This window comes from Semicossyphus pulcher, unplaced genomic scaffold (assembly GCF_022749685.1).
Source record: "Semicossyphus pulcher isolate SPU_LCO1_2020_fin unplaced genomic scaffold, fSemPul1.0.p SCAF_10, whole genome shotgun sequence".
Lineage (NCBI taxonomy): Eukaryota > Metazoa > Chordata > Actinopteri > Labriformes > Labridae > Semicossyphus > Semicossyphus pulcher.
Window position 1 is genome coordinate 32,095,113 of NW_027211604.1, and position 20,616 is coordinate 32,115,728.

Sequence of the window (20,616 nt, forward strand, 5' to 3'; positions counted from 1 at the left end):
GGGCCCTAATTATAATCGAGAGATCATTCAGTCCAGGGCTGTGCAAGGCTCAACCCCGGCGCACAGGCTTGTTTTGTCTACATGTGTGGAGAGGACTGTCGAATCTGGACTTTGCAATAGAGTTTTAAAAGAGCAGCCCCCTCCTCTCCCTGCTTCTCTCCAAAATCAGACACAAAACAAGAGCAAACTGCTCGGATCTGCGAAACTTTTTGCTCGTTTTGTGTAATGGCATCATTCTATTCAGTGTGTTCAGTAAAAACTGCAATTCAGATATTGTTCTAATAAATTATAAGGTACATTTTAAATTGAATTGTTTTAATTCCACTTTTAAATTTTCAGTAAATTATGTAAAACACCCGCTGGTGCAACCTGGTGCTTCAGATTCCTACAACGTATCCTGAAGTTGCAATTAAACGACTCCGCGAAGATGAAACAGAAAATGAACAGTCGTTCAGCCGCTCTCTTCATTGAGGAAGAGCACTGAAACAGTGACAGGAGTCACAGGACATCAATCACACGTGAAGTCTTGGCAACCAAATAAACAACAGCGGGACCAGTTTACTCCTCACAGTGTTCTAATGGCAAAAGAGGATACGACATCAGACGCTCTCTATCCAGACACAATCATATGCAGTTCTGTTACGCAATCTAAACAATCATATTGTACATCTCTGTATGTCAGAATTGTAAATGCATTGATTGTCGCTGTTTATAAAGCTTATAAAAAGGTGCAGGTGTCATTTGGTAACAATCGATTGATCGTTTTGATCGTTACGTCATTAATAACATCCCTTGTGCACCTGCGGCTCACGTGCTGTGAGAACTGAATTGCAAGAGAAAATATACAACTTTTATGACTTAATTAAACAGACTGGTGATGAAGACAGTCAGCAAACAGACAGAAAGAGAGGGGTGGGGCCAGCAGCTGTGCAGAGAGCAGAGGTGCAGGTGTGTTGGGGGACTGAAGCAAAGCAAAGTGATCAGATTAAAGTAGTTTGTGAATTAAAACTTAATAAGGTCTTCACCTTATTAAGTTTTAATTCACCAACTACTAAGAGAGTACAATTAAAGTGTGGAAGTAAGAAATTACCATCTAGAAAGAGGGTAATCCAGACTGAGTAAGTCTACATGTGATGTGCTTCTCACAGAAATCACTGATATATGAGATTAATTGCGATTAATTAATTACAAAGCCTGTAATTAATGAGAGGATTTTTTTTAATCATTTATTTTTTGTAGACTTTCGAACTATGATGGCTGTTCTCTGCTCGTGAATAAATAGAAATACAAGTCAAAACTGACACTATTTATCATATCTTATGGAGGGAAGAATTTGCTCACCTTCAGATAAAAGCTGACAGATTTCGTAAATGGTGTAAATTGTGTTGGTGGTTGGATGCTCCCAAACGACCTTATAGCTGTGCATGGTTGTTCTTAGCACTGGATCTGCTTATAAAATCTTAGATATTTCTTTATCATCATATATATATAATGACTTTAAGCATTTTTATTGAAGCATTGTTTGTGTTATTTGCTTTTTACTGTCTGCACCATGGACTTAGAAACTGGTTCTTAAATTCTAACTTTAGTTAAACTCTGACTGAAGGTAAACTGACAATCTCGAAGATTTCAGTTTCGTTTTCTTGGTCCCCCCTAATGGCGACATACACTATTTGCAGGTGGACACTTCCCAATTTAACCAGACGTCCACGGTTGGCTCTGGTTGGCTCCAGTTGTAACTCTTGACTTTCCTGGCTGACGGTCGCTTTCCTTTTTAGACTGTTTGCCTTCATTTGAGCGTCGAATTTGTTTTCTTTTCTTTGGATTTATTTTTGAAGTTGTATCTGTAGTCATCGATCTTTTATTTGTTTGTTCAGCCATAGTGGATTACTGTTTACTTGCAACACTTGCAGAGACCGGAAAAGCAGCAGCTTAGCTCTGCCTACCCTCTCTGGCAACACATCACTAATTGGGTGCCGCTTGTGATTTTTTATGCCAATTTTGTCACAGACACCCAGTCCTTAATAATACTATAATAATAATAGGGGCGGCTGTGGCTCAGTGGTAGAGTCGGTCGTCTTTCAATCGGAAGGTCGGAGGTTCGATCCCCAGCTCCCTCAGGCTACATGTCGAAGTGTCCTTGGGCAAGACACTGAACCCCAAATTGCTTCTGTGGCATAGCCAACGGGTATGAATGTGATATCTGATTGACAGTTGGGCACTTTACGTATTAGCCTCTGCCATCAGTGTATAAATGTGTGAATGGGTGAATGTGATATGTAGTGTAAAAGAGTGGTCGCAAAGACTAGCAAAGCGCTATATAAGTACAGTCCATGTAATACTATATCTTGTAAAGGCTTTCATCAGTGGACCATAGGCTCAATTACCTCATCGCGATAGATAGTGACTTAACATTTATTTACATGAACATCTTGGAGATCATTGCTTAAAAGATTGTGTATCAGAAAAGTTAGCTCTGAGCTGGGGGAAGTCTAAAGAGGAAACCATGAGGTCTGATTAGAGCGCATGCAGCCCTCTCAGTAAGCAGCTGCACTTCTGCATTTTGAGGCCTCATCACTCTGGAATGACCAGAATCTGTGATGGTGATGGTCAAGGAGCACTGTGCTTGACCCTCTTTGCTGAGGCCCTCACCTTTTGCTGTCAAATCTAACTGGAGGCATTATTAAAATGTGAAGTCCCAATATTACAGTTACACTGCGCACAATCTGGGCACAAGGTTGGCTTAAGTCCCTGGATTATTCATAGGTTTGTTTTCGGCATGACATGAATCAAACCCAACCAAAGTGTCAGCTCTCATTGCCTTTGAAGCCAGGTGGCACAGCGTAGCTTCATTAATCATTAAAATCTCCAGACACGTCATCAGGATCAGACAGGATCCTAAGTTCTGTGTGCTGACCATCAAAGAAAGGAAGGCTGTAAATGTTTTTTTTACTTATTGTTGCTGCTGGATCACATGGCTGTATTCTCCACTGTGTGCGTAATGGATACTGGACAGTGTGTTAATGTATGTGGGCACTATTGTTGGTGCCACATGTAGTTATGTTTGAGGATTATAATTAATTTACCTCTTAGTTGCGACTGTGTGAGTGTGTGTCTGTTTCTGTGTGTATTAGAGAGAGCACCGACAGAATGAGCGCGAGATGGAGAGCTTGGTGTTGGCTGGTGACGCTTTTCACAAACTAGTGCTCTACACAAGCTGTTTGAGGTAGATGTGCACAAGCAGGAAAGGGGAGAACATATCACGCACTTCATCACCCAGATTTGGCTAATGAGGCTGCAGACCAGCAGCACTCAGGACAAATCTCCCACTGATGTTGTACACCTGTAACTACATCAAGCAGTCAGGATGGTTGCTCTAACAGGAGGTGTTTATAATAGCATTAATGATGGCTGTATTCCATTTAGCTGCTTCAATTTCATGGTCCTGGTTGTGTGCATGCTGACTGACTCTCATGGCTTTCTCAGACACCTGAATAGAACAGAACCATTGTTAAAGTTATTACCTTACCTTAACACCTGTGCTTTTCCTCCTGTTGGATGTTGAAATGTCTGCTGTGAAAAAAGCCCATTCTGTGGGTCTTGTGTTGGTTCATTATGTTTTCAATAACAAAAACTGTATGTTGCTTTTTTTGTTGTAGTGTGGGGTACAGAAAGTGTGACTGCCTTGTATGGGGAGACCATTGTAATACCATGCAACAGTGGAGCTCCGGCACCAAACGATCTGATGTTCATCAAGTGGAAATATGTGAGTAGATACAGATTTTCAATAATGTCTATGGAGTGATTCAGGTTTACTGAATGCAAAAATGGAACCATACAATGTGGGGGAAATTAACTAAAAGGAATGCACTGCTTTTGCAGCCTATAAACCTGTGCAAATGACATTAAAAGACTAATTCTACCTAATTCTCAAAGCACATGAAGAGGGTTTGGCCCGTTTCATTGCAAACGAGCCTTGTGGCAAAAAGCATCTTATTCACAAACACCAGCCCTAACAGCACTGCGCAGTTAGAGTGAAAATATTACCGCTGCCGTTTACAGTGATAATGATGACAATTCCGCCTTTTGTGTGATCAAAAAAACTAAAATGTCTGCAAATACAGTCCAATAATAATATTTTGACAAAAGGCGGCTGTGGCTCAGTGGTAGAGTCGGTCATCTTTCAATCGGAAGGTCGGAGGTTCGATCCCCAGCTCCCTCAGGCTACATGTCGAAGTGTCCTTGGGCAAGACACTGAACCCCAAATTGCTCCCGGTGGCATAGCCAACAGGTATGAATGTGTTATCTGATTGACAGTTGGGCACTTTACGTAGCAGCCTCTGCCATCAGTGTGTGAATGGGTGAATGTGATATGTAGTGAAAGCAGCTTTGAGTGGTCGCAGAGACTAGAAAAGCGCTATATAAGTACAGTCCATTTACCATTTACCATAAGATCAATGGGCCACTGGGCTGTCCGAGGCTCGTGACGGGGATTATTATATGGATGAGCTGCTGTTACGGGCTCACTCAAGGAATGAAGCTGTGGACGCATTATATTAATATATTATATTAATATCGAGCATACCTCGTCTTATTTGCATTTTCTACGTGTGTTACAGTTTGGATTAAGTCACATTTCATTCACTCGGCATGTTCTGTTCTAGCCAGGATTGTGATTTGTTTAGTCCTTCTCTGTCTCTGCGTAAGTATACTGTAATTATGATTAAGGAATGCGGAACAACGGACAACAATTTCAAAAGTTGCCAATCCTTTCTGTCATTTTTGTCACACATCTTGTTGTGTTTTAGGAAAAAGATGACGGCACTCCCGGCGATTTGTTGATCAAACAGGTTCGCAGCGAGCAGGCCACAGTTCAGGCCACTGACAGTTATGCCCAGCGGGTCAGCACGGATGACAATTACAGCCTGCTCATCAGTCAGGCTACACTCAAAGACCAGAAGACCTTCACCTGCATGGTGGTGTCAGACACCAACCTCATGGAGTACCCCACTACTGTTGTTGTTTACAGTAAGTCCAATGTTGAAACAAACCAGAAAACTATGTTTTACAAACTTTTTTTTTTTTTTTACTTTCATTTTTATTTTGTTTTATATGGACGAAAAAACTGAAACTTAAATATTATAGACAGGTACAGTACACAACAAAGTCATTCAGACAAACAGAAAAAACTTAAGAGTCTTTATGGTTATAGCAATCCCATTTTTCCCACAGTTTCTCTCCTTTCTCCTTCTGAAGGCAAAGAGCAAAAGTCATTTTATCCATACAGAGTTAATGATGTTTTTAAGTAGTTTAATGGTGGGAGGGTTTTTCTGCAGCCAGCCTTTTGTTATTGCTTTCTTATTTGCAGCCATGAAAATCTTCAGAGGATATGTGTCTCTCTTTCTGAGGCCTAGGTACAAAAAGATGAAAGAAGATTCAAATGATATTTCTAAAATCTCTGAGATGAGGTGTTCCACACCTCTCCAGAAAGACTGAATGAATGGACAAGACCAGAAAACATGTACAAAGTCAGCCGACGCTGCTCCACATTCCCTCCAGCAAAAACATTTTGGATTTCTGATGAGGGGTAATAAAAAAACGAGTAATATTCTTCCAACAGAAATCTCTCCAGAAAAAAGAATTTGTAGACGAGGATTGAGTTTGCCATATTTGAAGCCACATTTCTTCAGATATAACAATGTTCGCCTCTTTTTCCTAGCGCTGTCTTATATAAGATGTTGTATTCTTATTCATAAGTATAAATTCTTTGTACAGTTTACCAATTTTGCCTCTGACATCTTTTGAATTATAGGCATCAATGAATAATTGTGTTACTTTTGATGGTTCTGCACCCAGCTTTTATGTCTGGCATAAATCCCCAAGACTCTTCAACTCTCCTTTTTTAACAATTAGACAGTAAGCAGTGATTCCAAGCTTGGTCCATTGTTTAAACCTGTGGTCCATTACTTATGGGAGGAAGAGTGGATGAAACGCAGGCCAACTCAAAAGTCCAATCTCTCTGTGGAGCTGAAATCTCTTTACCACTTCTGACCATATTTTCAAAGAAAAACTAACACATCGATTCTGTAGTTGGTGTCCTTCAATAAAGCTGCCTGGACAGCCCAAGATTGACTGAATAGGCGAGTCCATTACCGATAGCTCCATGTCTTTCCATCTAGCCTCGTAGGCTGGGTTACACCAATACACAAGCGGCCTCAACTGAGCCCACAGATAATAATCCTTAAGACAAGGTAGAGCCATGCCCCCCCTCTTCCCAGGCTGCTGTAATGTTGAATATCTCACTCTTGGTCGTTTATTGTTCCAGATGAATCTTGAGAATTGTCTATCCCACACCCTGAATTGTTTAACTGGGAGCTCTATTGGAAGAGCTGTGAATAAGTATAACAATCTTGGGAGAACATTCATTTTAATAGTCCGAATTCTGCAGCCAAGGTCAAGAGGAAGCAAACCCCACCTGCCCAAATCATCATAGATTTTCTTGTTAATATGTTTATAGTTGATATTTAACATCTGTGAAAGGTCTTTTGTTAAGAAGACACCTAGGTATTTAATTTGCTGTTGCGACCAATTAAATTGATACCTGCCCATCAGTTGTCTTGAAGGGACAAAATGAAAAGTCAAAAGTTGGGTTTTTTGGACGTTTAGTCTGTAGCCAGAGTATTTCCCATACATCTCCAGAATGTTCATTAATTATGTTATGCTGGATTCAGGGTTTTGAAGTGTTAACATCACGTCATCTGCGTACAGAAACATTTTGTTTTCGACATCTCCTATGGTTATGCCCTGCAGAGCAGTCACCTCTCTAATTGCCTGGGCAAGTGGCTCGATAAAAAAATTAAAGAGCAATGGGCTCAGCGGACAGCCCTGTCTACATCCTCGCTGTAGTTTTATTCGATTTGAGAGACACCCATTAATTTTTTATCCTTGCTGTTGGATAAGAGTAGAGCGTTCTTAAGCATTGTATAAATAAATCACAAAAACCAAATCTTTTCATAACTTGAAATAAGAAGTCCCATCCCACCGAATCAAAAGCCTTCTCCGCATCAAGGCTGAGAAGGACTGCACTTGACGTTCCACTAGAAAAATGTGATCAATAACATGAAGGGCTCTCCTTATGTTGTCATGCGTCTGCCTGTTACTTATGAAACCTGTCTGGTCCTCATCTGTCAAGGAAGGCATTATTGGGCTCAATCTTTTAGCTAAAATGGCTGCAAACAGTTTATAGTCTATGTTTAAAACACTAATTGGTCTATATGCTTTACAGTCCATTTTATCTTTTCCCTCCTTTGGTATGACTGATATAAATGCTGTGCTCCATGATGGTGGGAGAGGACCACAGTTCAGAGTGTAATTGAAGGAGGCCTTTAGCCTTTAGACTTGAAATTCCACTATCAATCTCCGCTGTTGTGATTTCACTGACCAGTGTATCATTTTGATTCTTACCTATTGAGGGCAAATGAGGCAAAAAAAATTGAATTGTAAGATCATCTGCCTTATCTGATTGTGTATATTGAAATTGATAGTATTTTTCAAATGCCTTATGGATTCCCTACAGTTTAGCAGTTGTCTTGTTTGTTATGGGATCCCTAATTTTGTAAATAGTATTTTCGGCTTGCTGCTTCCTAAGTCTCCATGCAAGTAACTTGGATGCTTTAGGTCCCACTTCATAATAACGCTGTTTCAAAAATCTTAGCTTTTTTTTCGATTTCCTCACTAAAGATTTTGTCGATCTCCTGTTTAATTGGTCTCATTTGCTTCAGTGTAGAAGGGTCCTTGTTAATACTATGAAGTTGCTCCAGATTTTTTAATTGCACCTGTTAGTCTGTTAATTTCTTGTCTCTCATCCTCTTCAGCCTCGCACATTTAGCTATGATTTTCCCCCTAAGATATGCTTTGGCAGCATCCCATAAAATTACAGGATTAACTGTTCCATTATCATTGTGTTCCAAATAAGTTTTCAGTTCAACTGCCATTTCTGTTTTAAATGTGCTACTGTTCAATAACCCGGTATTCAGTCTCCACAGAGTGTTTTTAGGTCTTTTATCTAGATTAAACTTCATAGTCAATCCAGAATGATCTGAAAGGTCCCTCTGTCCTAATATACAATCCTTCACTTTATGGCAATCTCTGCTAAACATGAAGAAGTAATGGATTCTCGAGTAAATATTATGTCTTGCCGAGTAGAAAGTGAATTCAGTATCTTATTTATGTAGATACCTCCATATATCTATAAGTCCAAGTTCTTGCAATATCCTATTAATCTGTTTTTCTAGGCGACTCCTTCTTCTCATCCGGTTAGTCGTGTCTAGTTTAGGGTTAAGCAACATATTAAAGTCCCCTGCACATATGCAGGTACCATATGTTTCTGCAGCAATGAGGCTAAACACCTCCCTGAAAAAAGTGATACTGCTACCAAATCAACCCTCTTTATCTGTATGTTCTGAAATAAGTTCAAAACAGATAGAATTTGAAATAAGAATTGCCACCCCTCTTTTTCTTTCCTGTTTTATGTGAGGAGAAAAAATAATTTCTAAAGCCCATTTTCTTTAACTTATTATGTTCTCCATTAGACAGATGTGTTTCTTGTAAAAAAGCGATATAAATTTTTTCTCATTTTAACTTTGCGATCACCTTACTCCTCTTACTGGGATTGTTTATACCATTCACATTCAAATACTGTATGTTATAGTACTGCATGTCCACTAGCTGTTGAAAATATGTACCTCTGTACCTGAAAAAAGATACCTCACATAACGAACAAAAATAGGCAGAACATTCACTGAACGTGTGATGAAAACCATGTTAACACAGAAAAAGTCTTCCAGTTATGAGTCTCTTGTCACCTCTTATGTGGAGGGAGTGAATGCCACTAGGTGGGGTCCCTCAGCAATAATAAACAAAAACATTAGGAAAAAAAAGGGGGCGAAAAGCAAAGAAGCTGGTGGCTTACTGTACCAATCAACTGCATCGATTCATTGTAATTACCTATGTTTTAAGGGAAGTCACAGGTTGCATTTTAGTCATTATAACTCTGGCTCTTAATGTTCATAGCTTATCGTAGCTGTAAATTATAGTACTGTTCATCAAGGAGCCGTTAACCCTGAGTCTTACTTGTGAGGAAGGTGAATGAACACCTCTATTGGGGGAGGAAAGGGAGCATTACTCATCTGTTGTGTTGTCCTCTCTGTTCGGCCTCTGGAACTCCTTCAGCTTCTCACGTATGCTCGCTTGGTAGTCGTGCACGTTTTCTGCCCGTCGGGTCCCCGCCATATTCCAAGGCAAAAGAATGTTGATCTTTTCCACGGTGATGATTTTGGATCTCTTTGAAGGTAGCAGACCCACTGTGAATCCACGTCTCTTTAAATCCTCCGGAGTTTGGAAGCGGATCCCTTTTCCTTTAAGCACTCGTTTAATCAGATTGTATTCTTTCCTCTTCTGCTGTACGTTCTCGGCATAATCGTGATCGAAAAAAACCCTTTTACCCTGGATGTGGATGGCCTTCCTCCACACAGCGTGGAGGACCCTTTCCTTGACTTTAAACTGTAGAAACCGGACCACCGTTGAGTGCGGTGACGCGCCCGCAGGCGGCTGTGGGCCCAGTGCCCTGTGTGCTCTCTCAATTTCCAGACTCTTCTCCTCTGTCAGGCCTGTAATGTCCCCCAGTTCCGACAGTATCATTTTTTCCACAAACTGCAGCATAGAAGAGCCCTCCGCGTTTTCAGGGATGCCATAAATCCTGATGTTAATACGTCGAGAACGTCCTTCTAAGTCTGTTATTTTGTCCTGGAGTACCTTTTGGTTATTTACCAGCTGGATGAGAGTGTCTTTTACGCCAATGTCCCATTTCTCCCTCCCTGCCATGTTCTTCTCCAATTCTCATAGACCTTTAGCCACCTCGTCAATCTTACCAGTAGCGACCCTGACTTGTTGGTTGATTTCAGTGGTTAGCTCGTCTAGCTGTACCTTCATCTCCTCCTTAAAACTTATTCCAATAAGCGACAGTTCTTTTTTCATTTCTGATTTTAGAACCCTCATACCTTTAGTCATTGCCTTGCTCACAATCTCTTTGAGGGAGTTGAGTGTAGCAGGTGAGGTTTCCTTTTCCATCCTGTCGCCATTTTCTCCCGTTCGCGTTTCGCTAGCTATGCTTTCTTTTCGAGTTTCTGGGTCAACTTGGCTCCGAGACATAACTCTCCCTTTTTTACCTTTGTCCCCACTCATTGTTCTTTGAGTTTAAATTACTCCGAAAGTGTTATGAACTTGAATCACGGGGTATTATGGCTATCGATGCAAGAGCTTTGTCACACTCTGACCTACAGTGAGGGAAGTAGGTCGAAAGGCTGACTGAAAAAGGTGTAATTTAACCTCAAAATGTTGAAAAAGGGTAGCAAGACAAAGTCTTGAAAAATTGATGCAAAAATGAAGTGTTTTATTGCTCTTCAAAGACAGTCCAGGGACATCTGAGCAAATGAAGCAAAATGCAGCAGAAAAATATTTACATACACTGGCCAGAACCTCCATACAGCACCACAGTCCTTCTCTGACTGCTGAGGCATTGTAGGTTCCCTCCATTTAAAGGCCCCTTGTAACCATACATGTTATTTTCAATATCAGAAACCATTACAAAGTCTATTTACATTTATTTACCACAAATTAAAGGAGTCATCAAAGCTTTCACATAATATCCAAGCTAAGAATTAATTTACAACTCCATTAAACACTCCCATCAGTTGGTATGGTGCAGTAAGATGGACTGAGCATGCTCCCCACTTTTACTCAGGCACTATAAAATACAGCCTGAAACTATGTTCAGGTCCTTTGTCACTGCCCAGCACCAGGAAGCACTGTGGTAAGAAAAGAAAAACATAATTAGATACAAACTCCTGATATACCAACTTTGAACAATAAAGATTTAACTCAAAACCACAACAATGTGTTTAAATGTGTTTCTGTGAAACTTTATGGGGGAAATGGCACAGGAAACTTACTGAGATGTTAAATGTAGTTCAGTGTGTGCACCCACTAAACTATCAGTAGCATGCTACCTGGCTAACATGTGGCATGTGAAATGAGTGATGGTGTGGTGTGCTGGTGTGGTGTGTTGCCAGTGGCAGGGGAAACTGCCACAAGCTTCTTTTTATGCTGCCATACTGGTTGCCAGGCAACCGGAAGTCCTCTTTTACAAACTTTATTGTTGTTTTAGTCTTAATTTTTTTTGTTGAGGGGATCATCTCTCAGGCTTATAAATTGGTGCTCGTGTTTCACCACCAATATATACACATTCCACATTTCATTATTACATTTACATTTTTAAATGTAATTTTGTACATTCTGCAGTATTTTTCTTCCAGCATAAACTAAAGTTCCTCTCAACATGAACATTGCTATGTTAATCTTCAGAAACAATATCCTATGTTGGTTGAATCTCTTCCCAGCAGCAGGGCGAAACAGCAGTCATCAAGCCACTGTTAAAAAAGAATAACCTAGACATGTCACTGATGAAGAACTATAGGCCTATATCCAATCTACCATTTTTAGATAATCGAAAAGGCTGTTTTTCAACAGTCGAACCACTTTTTGACAGTGAACAACTGCTTTGTCTTCCAGTCAGGCTTCCGAACACACCACAGCACTGAGACGGCTCTTGTCAAGGTGATTAATGACATCTGCTTAAACACAGACAGTGGCAGAGTTTCAGTCTTAGTACTACTTGATCTTAGTGCTGCATTCAACACAGTTGACCATAAGTTATTACTGTGTCCTGCAGTGATTCAAGAAAAACTGTTCTGAATTCGCATTTTTAAGCATAAAATAGGACATAAAGAGACAACCTCCACAGTATTAGGTTGTATTTAACTGGGGGAAAGTTGAAGTGATGTCATACAGCTTGAATATAAACAATGCAATGGGTTTGCAGCAAAGCATTAAGATGAACTGTGCTCTCTTCTTTGGATTTTTGTCAGGAAAAAAGTTTAGTTTAGTTTAGTTTGTTTTCAGCATGCCCATAAGTAGGGGTGCGCAGTATAGCCTACCGGTTTCACACCGTCACCAGTGTCACGTTCTGCCACGACATGGCAGGACTTTGGTTTTCGTTGAGTTTTCCATCACTTATCTACAGGAATCCGTCTAATATCACATAGTGCATCTCTTTCGCAGGGCACACAGAGACCTGACACTCTGCATGCAGAGTGCGTGTGTCACTTGCCTGCAAACATACGCGCAACGCTGCAGCCGTCATATATAATGTGGGCGGGATGATTGAGTAAGTTGCGTAGTTACGCGAGTCTGCTTTTCAGTGAATGTGTCCCCGTTATTACCGGAACATCAATCCCGGTGTTGTGGTCGCATGAAAGACCGTTCACGGAGCAGAGGTGCCGTAGAGTGTTTACTTATATCGGCTTCACCTGCTGCACACACGGCATAAGGTTGTTCCTTTGGCGACTGCAAGTGGGATGCGTGAGTTTTGTTTCCAAAAGTTACGGTCACCGGACTGGTCGCGCTGATTAAACATTCATTTGAACACTGTTAGAAACTGTTGATGATAAGTTACCCAGTTGCAGCCCACAGGTCTATTTGCAAATTTCGCAATAAAATTATGTTTCAACATTATCAACAAAATGAAGAAAACTTGGTATGCTTAAACCTTTATCTCTCCTTGTGTATTTGAAGAGAAACCCTCTTCAGTGCAGATTATGGACAAGCCTGAAGTTCTGCAGAAGGATGAACCAGTAACGGTAAGATTTAATACAGCTTTAACATCTAAGTGTTTTGTACTGCCAATTCTTTCATGAGCCACAGTCCCTGTAGTGTTATGTACTAAATGTATTTAATAACCAATTAAGGGAACTGCTTTTTGTCTACTTGATTGAATGTGTGAACGTCTGTCAACCATGTCTATTGTTGTAACATATCGAGTTTGGATTTCATAACGAAGAAGAAAAATAGGAAAAAGTCTCAAGCACAGTGATAGCACCACAATTCTAACACTCACCTGGTGATGGTGAAACACATTGGCTATGAGGATGCTTGCATAGCTAGCCACAGCTGAGCAACAATTTGATGTGGTCCAAATATTATAAATAAAATATAAATAGAATATAAATAGAATATAATTATGGATTCTATAGCCTGTTTTATTGCTAAAGATTTGAAACCTCACTGTCTCGTTAGAGTGATGGCTTTTGTGACATGATAAATATGGAGGCAGGGCAGAGGCTGCCCTCAAGAGAATGGGCAGAGCTGGTGGGCGGAGCTTCTCTGGTGGACAGGCTGGGGGTCGGTCAGATAGGCAGAGCCTCTTCAGGGGCCAAAGACCTAGTCCAACCAGGCCACGGACTGAAACACAGGGCCACTGAATGGGGACCAGAAAAGACTGGTGGAAGTTCTGTGGCGCTGGGCAGCGTTGCAATTAGTTGTTGCAATGAAGGCTTTGAGTACAAATTAATTCACTGTAACTTCATTACTTCAATCTTTATGGTTCTCAAATTTTCAAAAACTTGGATGTGGATGTAAAGATGTGTTATGTCAAAATGTTGATTTATTAAAACTATGTTCTCTGAAATCTCAGTTTAGCACTTTGGGCCCTATCATCCACCCAGCGCAGTCGGCATTTTCACAGCCAGCGCCCACATTGTGTAAATAACCTGTGTTTTTTTCTGCGTGTTAGAGGGCACAGTGGAAAGAAATAAGTTGAATATGCCGGTCGGGGTCCGGTCTATGTAAGAATAATGACTGAAATCCACCGTGTGAAAAGCAGCACGCTTGCCTGCTAAAGGGAATGACAGCTGACACTGATTGGTTTGATTCATGTTATACCGAAAACATATAATCCAGGGACATAAGCCAACCTCTGTGTGCCTTGCGCCACAGTTTGCGCCCATTGTAGGCCGTGTAACTAGCAACAGTCGGTCAGACACGCCCTAAATCACTTAACGCCATGCGCTTTAGACTGTGTGCCTTCCGCCATTTAAATAGGGCCCTTGGACTTCTCAGCAGGATTTGTGACATCACAACTTGGTCGGAAGCCAGGTGATTTACAGTACACTCTTTACACAAGTTATATGTGGTTACATAAAGCCTCTTGTGCACATACACTGAGAATGGACAGTGTATGTGTTAGTTAATCGGTGCCGGAGCCGCCATATTGACGATCGTCTCAAAGCTCTTATCGCTGCTCGGAGGAGAGAGGAGCGAGGAGAGAGGAGGGAGTTCCGAGGAGCGATAAGCAAGGATACACGAGAGCAGCCTCCACAGAAGTCTTTTACTGGCCGACACGCCCCCTTATTACAGATCAGTTAGTGATTGGACGCTGCAGCAGATCGGACTTCTGTGAAACTTCACAACATCACCGGAGTTTCATATCGCAGAGAGGAAGAAGCAGACCTTAAAATAGACTTTACAGGGCACCTTGAAGCCGACTTTAAACAACGTCGGTATAATGAGTTGGTATCTGACAAGCTGTGATCGTTTAGAACGAAATATTGATCATAACTTGTCGTAAAATATATAAAATGCAGTGAATAACTGCAGATTTGATTTGTTTTCTGGGTCAACATCTGAGTAGAAATAAGTTGTCTAAAACTCAAAAGTGGCAAAAACAGATTCATTTCTATTAAATTTAATCTAAAAAAATACCTCTTGTCATGATCAGTTATTTCCTGCTAACTTTTATTACGGATGAATGAATGAATTCAGAGGGAGCAGGAGAGTCTCTCTGTCAGCAGGTAACACTTTTTATGTGTGAGCGTGATCATCAGTGAGGTCGGGTTTGATCAGCGTGATGTAATTTCTATTTATCCTAAAACTTTTAGCCTAATAAATCATTTTCATAGATCATGAACAGACAGTATTTGGGCTTGTTAAATAATTAATTCAGATCAGATGATCAGTGATCAAAAATGTAAATAATGAACAAATAATATAAAGACATAGTGCTGTAGGAAATGTCCGTATGGCTCTGCAGCAGGAACACAGACTGCAGCCTGTTCTTCATGTGCAGGTGTTACACAGGTAACAGGTTACAGAGAGGAAACACTGTTACTGTGTGTTTTATTAGAATGAATACAGTGCACATGTGTGCAGACACAAACAGCTGTTAAAGCAGACTGATCCAGCGGTGATCAGCTGACGCGATCATCACAATGGACGTCGCAGCACGTGATGCTTCATTGGAAAGGACGTCTCATGTCTCTTAAAAAACATTCCCTCGTTTCCTCTCTCCTCTCTTGGTTTCCTCGCGTCTCTCCATGCATCTCTGGTGGGAGGGACTAAGACGCAAGTGAACGACGCAAGTGAAGGGAACATGGATGCAATTTAAGAGACTTGGGAAGCAGCCACTGCCAAAGAACAATTAGGACAAGGCCCACAAGACCAACATTCTTTACTTCTTAGCTAAAAGATCTCTCCCATTAAGGAGCCTTTGCATGTTACCATTATAAAGCCCTTGTCTGAGTCCCCTAACCTCACTCGTCCCGAGGTTGGGTGACCTTTTACCTTCTTACATCACAGAGCCCTAAACAGATAGTATACTATGCCAGACTACCTGACCACTGTGACTGATTAGAACCAGGTAGAAACATTGACTGAGCATTGACATGCAGACTATATAGTGAATGGCAGGCCATCACTGGGATGACGAAGCTGTAGAGACAGAATTTCTTACTTTCGAACTGAAAGTCAAAACTACATCATTAAAGAGAATATTTTCTTTCCAAACTTTTGAAGTCTGACAGAAAGGGAGAAATTAGTCCTCACACTGAGGCAGAAAAAAGAGTAGGACATTGATATATCACACACATTTATAAATATACTTGTTATAATCATAATCTGTTTACCGCCAGACCTCCTTTTTTAATGTCATTGTATTTACTTTAACTACTCCATTTCCTTAATCAGTGTTTTTTTTTCATTCCCTTAGACTGAAAAAAAGGTTTATTGTGCTTTGACAACAAATGTCAAGTCAGAGACATCTCATGTCAAGAAGTTAAACATTTGTATCTTGCCAATTCATTGATTCTGGATCTTTTTAAAGAGAGCAAAATCTGAAAAATGTATTAGGAGGTAACTGTTTTTGTGAAAAAACAAACAGATGGTTGCTTTTACTTCTGTACAACTATTGTATTACCTGAGTAAAGTCTCAAAATATGTGTGTAGTCAGTCACGTTCACTTAAGGGCACAAAACAGAGATGAAGCCAAGTGCTTTGGGAAAAGAATGTTCTCATCACAAACTCCTTATCTGGTTAACACAGAGCAAATCTCTGACCTTCAGCACTGAGATGTAGCAATGAGGGAGGGAGACAACATGCTTATGAACACAGAAATCAGTTTATTCCTGAATGAGACAGTTGTTTGTCATTTATGGCCTACATCCATCATTCTCTTTTAAATTTTGGAAAGCAGATACAACTCTACAAAACTCTAGGACAGAGAAACACATGATTTATTGATATTTGTTTTAGAGTGAATCTGCTAAAATCAGGTATTTTGTGTTGTATGGTGATTTTTTTATGTTTCCTACACAGTGGAATGGCATAAACAACCAGTTTCATATTACCATAAATAATTACCTGCACCACTGCCATACTTACAGTGATAACCGATGAAACCAAATTAAATTAAATATATTTGTCTGTTATGTTTCTGTTGTTTTTTTCAGGTGGGAACATGTGTTGTATCAGAGGCAAACCCTGCTGCTGAAATCACATGGATAAAGAATGAAAAGCCCTTGGTAGCTGATGGGAAAGGTAATTCATCATATTTGCTGACACACACAAACTATCCAACATTCACAGCACTCAGGATGCTGTCGAACAGAGATCCTCCAAGGGCCCAGCAAGTTTTAAAGTTGTGTTGGTGGAGCCAGATGAATTCAATGATAGGAGCGAAGCGATATTAAAATCTCATATGTTTTTATATTTAGCTTAAACAAGACAATACAGATACATAATTCATTATCTTTACTGCTAAAGAAAGGATGGATTCACATGATACTGCATCTTGACGTTCAGTTACATTGGACAAACTCTTTCGTCAGACAGTAGATGCAAACAGTTTGTAAAACAGTTTGAAGTTAGTTTAATAAAGTTAAACTTTAAAACAAAGACAATCACACAATTGTTCTAAATAGAGAACTAAGGGCCCATTCACACCTAAGGTCCGCTAGTTTGATCAAATCAAAGACCCGATTGTTACAATGTTGAATTTTCCTCGAATTTGGTTTGTGTTCACACGGCAGCTTTTATCAGCGGACCAAAAGTTTTGATGTGCGAGGAAACTGCTCTCTGATTGGTCAGAATTTCAAAGCAAGAGAGCACACTGACCGAGAGGGACTGAGACCCGTCTTTTCTAGAGGACCAACCGGACGGTTGTTTGGTCCACACCAGAGTTTCGTTCCAGCATTCACACCACCTAAACGCACTGCACCGAGGGGACAAACGCTCCAAGGTTCAGTTCAATCTGGCTATACAAGACTGCGGTCAAGCCAGCTTCCACTTCAAAAAGCACAGTCAAGCCACTGGTGTGAACCCGCCCTTAGAATGCAAGACTTTTGTGACCGGCTGTTACGTTCTTTAGCTCCGTTGTCCGTAGCCATAGTATGGGACCACTACTTGGCTCGTTAATTCTTGGTAACTAGCAGTCCGGTTTAATTCGGCCAGTAAAACAGTTGGAGAGACGGAGTATATTTGCCGAAACTGGTCACTTTATTGCCGTACATACAGGAGACTGGAGACCACGCGTACTCTCATGGGAACACGACAACACAGCCTCCATTACCCATCTTAAACTTTAAGAGTATAAGTTAAAGGTACAGGCTCAGGCCGGTAACACAGCATTGAGGGATCCATATTCAATTAATAGAGTTAGCCCATCTCGTTACGCATCTAATACACTGTTTAACCTGCAGCTGATGCTTCACATGCAGTGCTAACTATATTGTGTACTTTTGTCCATGTGTGTGTTTCTGTCATCTGCCTGTCCATCCCTTCCTTTGAAGCTGTTGTGATAACCCCCAGCATGAAGCTTGATCCAGCCACAGGCCTGTCCACCTCCTCCTCCACCCTCCAGTATGCAGCCACCAAGGAGGACATTGGTGCGGTCTTTGCCTGCAAGTTTATACATAAGCTGACCGTTGAGGAAACTAAACTGGAACCCTTCCCCATTCACTGTGAGTGCAATACAGCCTCTCCAGCAGGCTTAAGAAATGTATATCTCCCTATGTTTTGCTGCCCATATACTGTAGGTTGTCAAGAGAGGTATTAGGTAGAGTTTCACCTTTAACAATTAGTTCTGATGGTTTAATGACTGATAACTCATGCTGCTCTTTTTCAGCGCTATACAGTCGGATTGCTTTTGTTTTTATGTAATAAAGGACTGCACCAAGTGGTTTTAGATGGTAAATGCAGTGCACTTATATAGCAGCTTTCTAGTCTTCTGACCACTAAAGGCATTTTATACTACATCTCAGCATTTACCCTTTGACACACACATTCATACAACAATCAAGTACCATGCAAGGTCACAATCATTCATACACAGTCACACTCAGTAGGCCATGCCCTTGGGAGCAATTTGGTTCAGTATCTTACCCAAGGATACCTCAACATGAAGACAGGAGGAGCAGGGCATTGAACCACCAAATTTCCAATTGACTGGCAACCCGTATTGTCTCTGAGCTACAGAATGGAATGATAGCTGCACCCAAATGTATTACTCCTTGTTCTGAGCTGCCTCTAAACGTACAGCTTCTTCTAAGTCTTCTGTCTCTGAGGCAGCCGCTAAAGCCAGGGCCTCAGCTGAAGCTGCACGCACCATGATGGCCTATACTAAAAAACAGTTGGAATTTAAAAAGGAGAGAGCTAGGCTAGATCTAGAAAAAGACTTAGAAGCCTTGGAGATTGAAAAGGAAGCAGCTACAGCGCAGGCGAAAGCAGAGGTGTTAGAAGCAGCTGCAGCTATGGAATACAATGACTCACAAAGTGTAAGAAGCAGCGTTCCATCCCAAGTGGTTCAACAGAGAATAAAAGACAGCAAACACAGCTTCCAGTTAATGCTTCCACACTGCAGAACGAAATCTTACAGTGTGAGAACAATCCTATGCCTCAGACATCACCTATGGTCACAGAGACAAGGCCAGCGAACGTCCTCACACCCACAGTGAAGGAAAGCACCAGGGCAACGGATAACATAATGTCGGGCCCTCCAGATAGCCCTTAGACAGTATGATCAGAGTCCTCCTCCTCATGCCAACTACCTACCTATGATCGACTTTGCTAAGTTCCTGGTACGCAGAGAGTTGGTGACTACTGGTCTCTCAAAGTTTGATGACACACCAGAAAACTTTTAAGCATGGCAGTCCTCATTCCTCAATGTAATACAGGGCTTGGGGCTCACATATAGCGAAGAGTTGGATCTATTGGTAAAGTGGCTCGTTAAAAGTGTCATCTGACCATGTCAAAAAGAATCCGTGCTGTTCATGTCACCGACCCCCAAGCTGCTCTCAATCTGTCCTGGGACAGACTTCGAGAATGCTATGCTACACCAGAAATAGTAGAAGATGCTCTATTTAAAAGACTGGGTAGCTTCCCTTGTATGTCTGCTAAAGACAACACGAAACTGAGGGAACTCAGTGATCTTCTCATGGAGCTGTTTGCAGCTAAAATTGAAGGATATCTCCCTGGCCTCGCCTACCTTGATACTCCTCGTGGGAATAAAGCCTATAGTGGAGAAATTGCCTTCAGGCTTACAGGATAAATGGCTTCTTACCGGTTCCCGGTACAAAGAAGTACACAGAGTAACCTTTCCCCTGTTTTCGTTTTTCGTCGACTTTGTCCACGAACAGGCTAAGGCCAGGAATGATCCAAGCATTTTCTTGTCAAGCAGCAGCCAGTCTTGCAGCAAAGGCCAGAGGACACCATCAAAATACAGTGGTTTCAAGACTGCTGTATCTGTGAGTAAGACAAATGTTTCTGCAACTGCTTACACAGGTCCCTAAAGTACAGCAGAGACTGAGAGCAAGTACAGTGATCTTGATCGATATTGCCCTGTTCACAAGAAAACTCATCCTCTGGTTAAATGTGGAGCCTTCAGAATGAAAACATTGCAAGAACGGAAAAACATCCTGAAAGAACACAAACGGTGCTTTAAGTGCTGCTCTCCAAATCACATGGCTAAAGATTGTCAAGTGTCGATAAAATGTACTGAGTGCTTAAGTGAAAGACACTGCTCGGCAATGCATTCTGACACTTCCCAGCCTCCTTCTTCATTGCCCATACCAGAACCAGATACAGAACCACAAGGTAGCACTCCTCTTGAGGTGATGTCACGATGCACCAAGGTCTGTGGTAAAGGCAACCTTGCCCTGTCCTGTTCAAAAGTGTGTTTGGTGCAGGTCTTCCCTAAGGGCCAACCAGGACGCTCCATCAAGATGTACGCCATATTGGACGATCAGAGCAACCGCTCGCTGGCCCGCTCGGAATTCTTCCACCTGTTTGGGGTTGAAGGCAGCCTGTCGCCATATGTGATGAAGACATGTGCAGGCACAACGGAGATGACTGGAAGGAAAGCAGTGGGTCTTCAAATTGAAGCGGTGAATGGAG

At 41.3% G+C, this 20,616-nt stretch overlaps 1 protein-coding gene across 1 annotated transcript in view; it reads left to right on the forward strand.

The window, feature by feature from the left end:
• Window positions 1–20,616, forward strand: part of alcama (activated leukocyte cell adhesion molecule a) — an 80,850-nt gene that overhangs the window by 44,102 nt on the left and 16,132 nt on the right. The window contains exons 2-6 of the mRNA XM_069677084.1: window positions 3,660–3,766; window positions 4,809–5,028; window positions 12,691–12,755; window positions 16,677–16,764; window positions 18,015–18,185. Coding sequence (XP_069533185.1) covers window positions 3,660–3,766; window positions 4,809–5,028; window positions 12,691–12,755; window positions 16,677–16,764; window positions 18,015–18,185 — 651 coding nt within the window. The remainder of the gene's footprint in view (window positions 1–3,659; window positions 3,767–4,808; window positions 5,029–12,690; window positions 12,756–16,676; window positions 16,765–18,014; window positions 18,186–20,616) is intronic.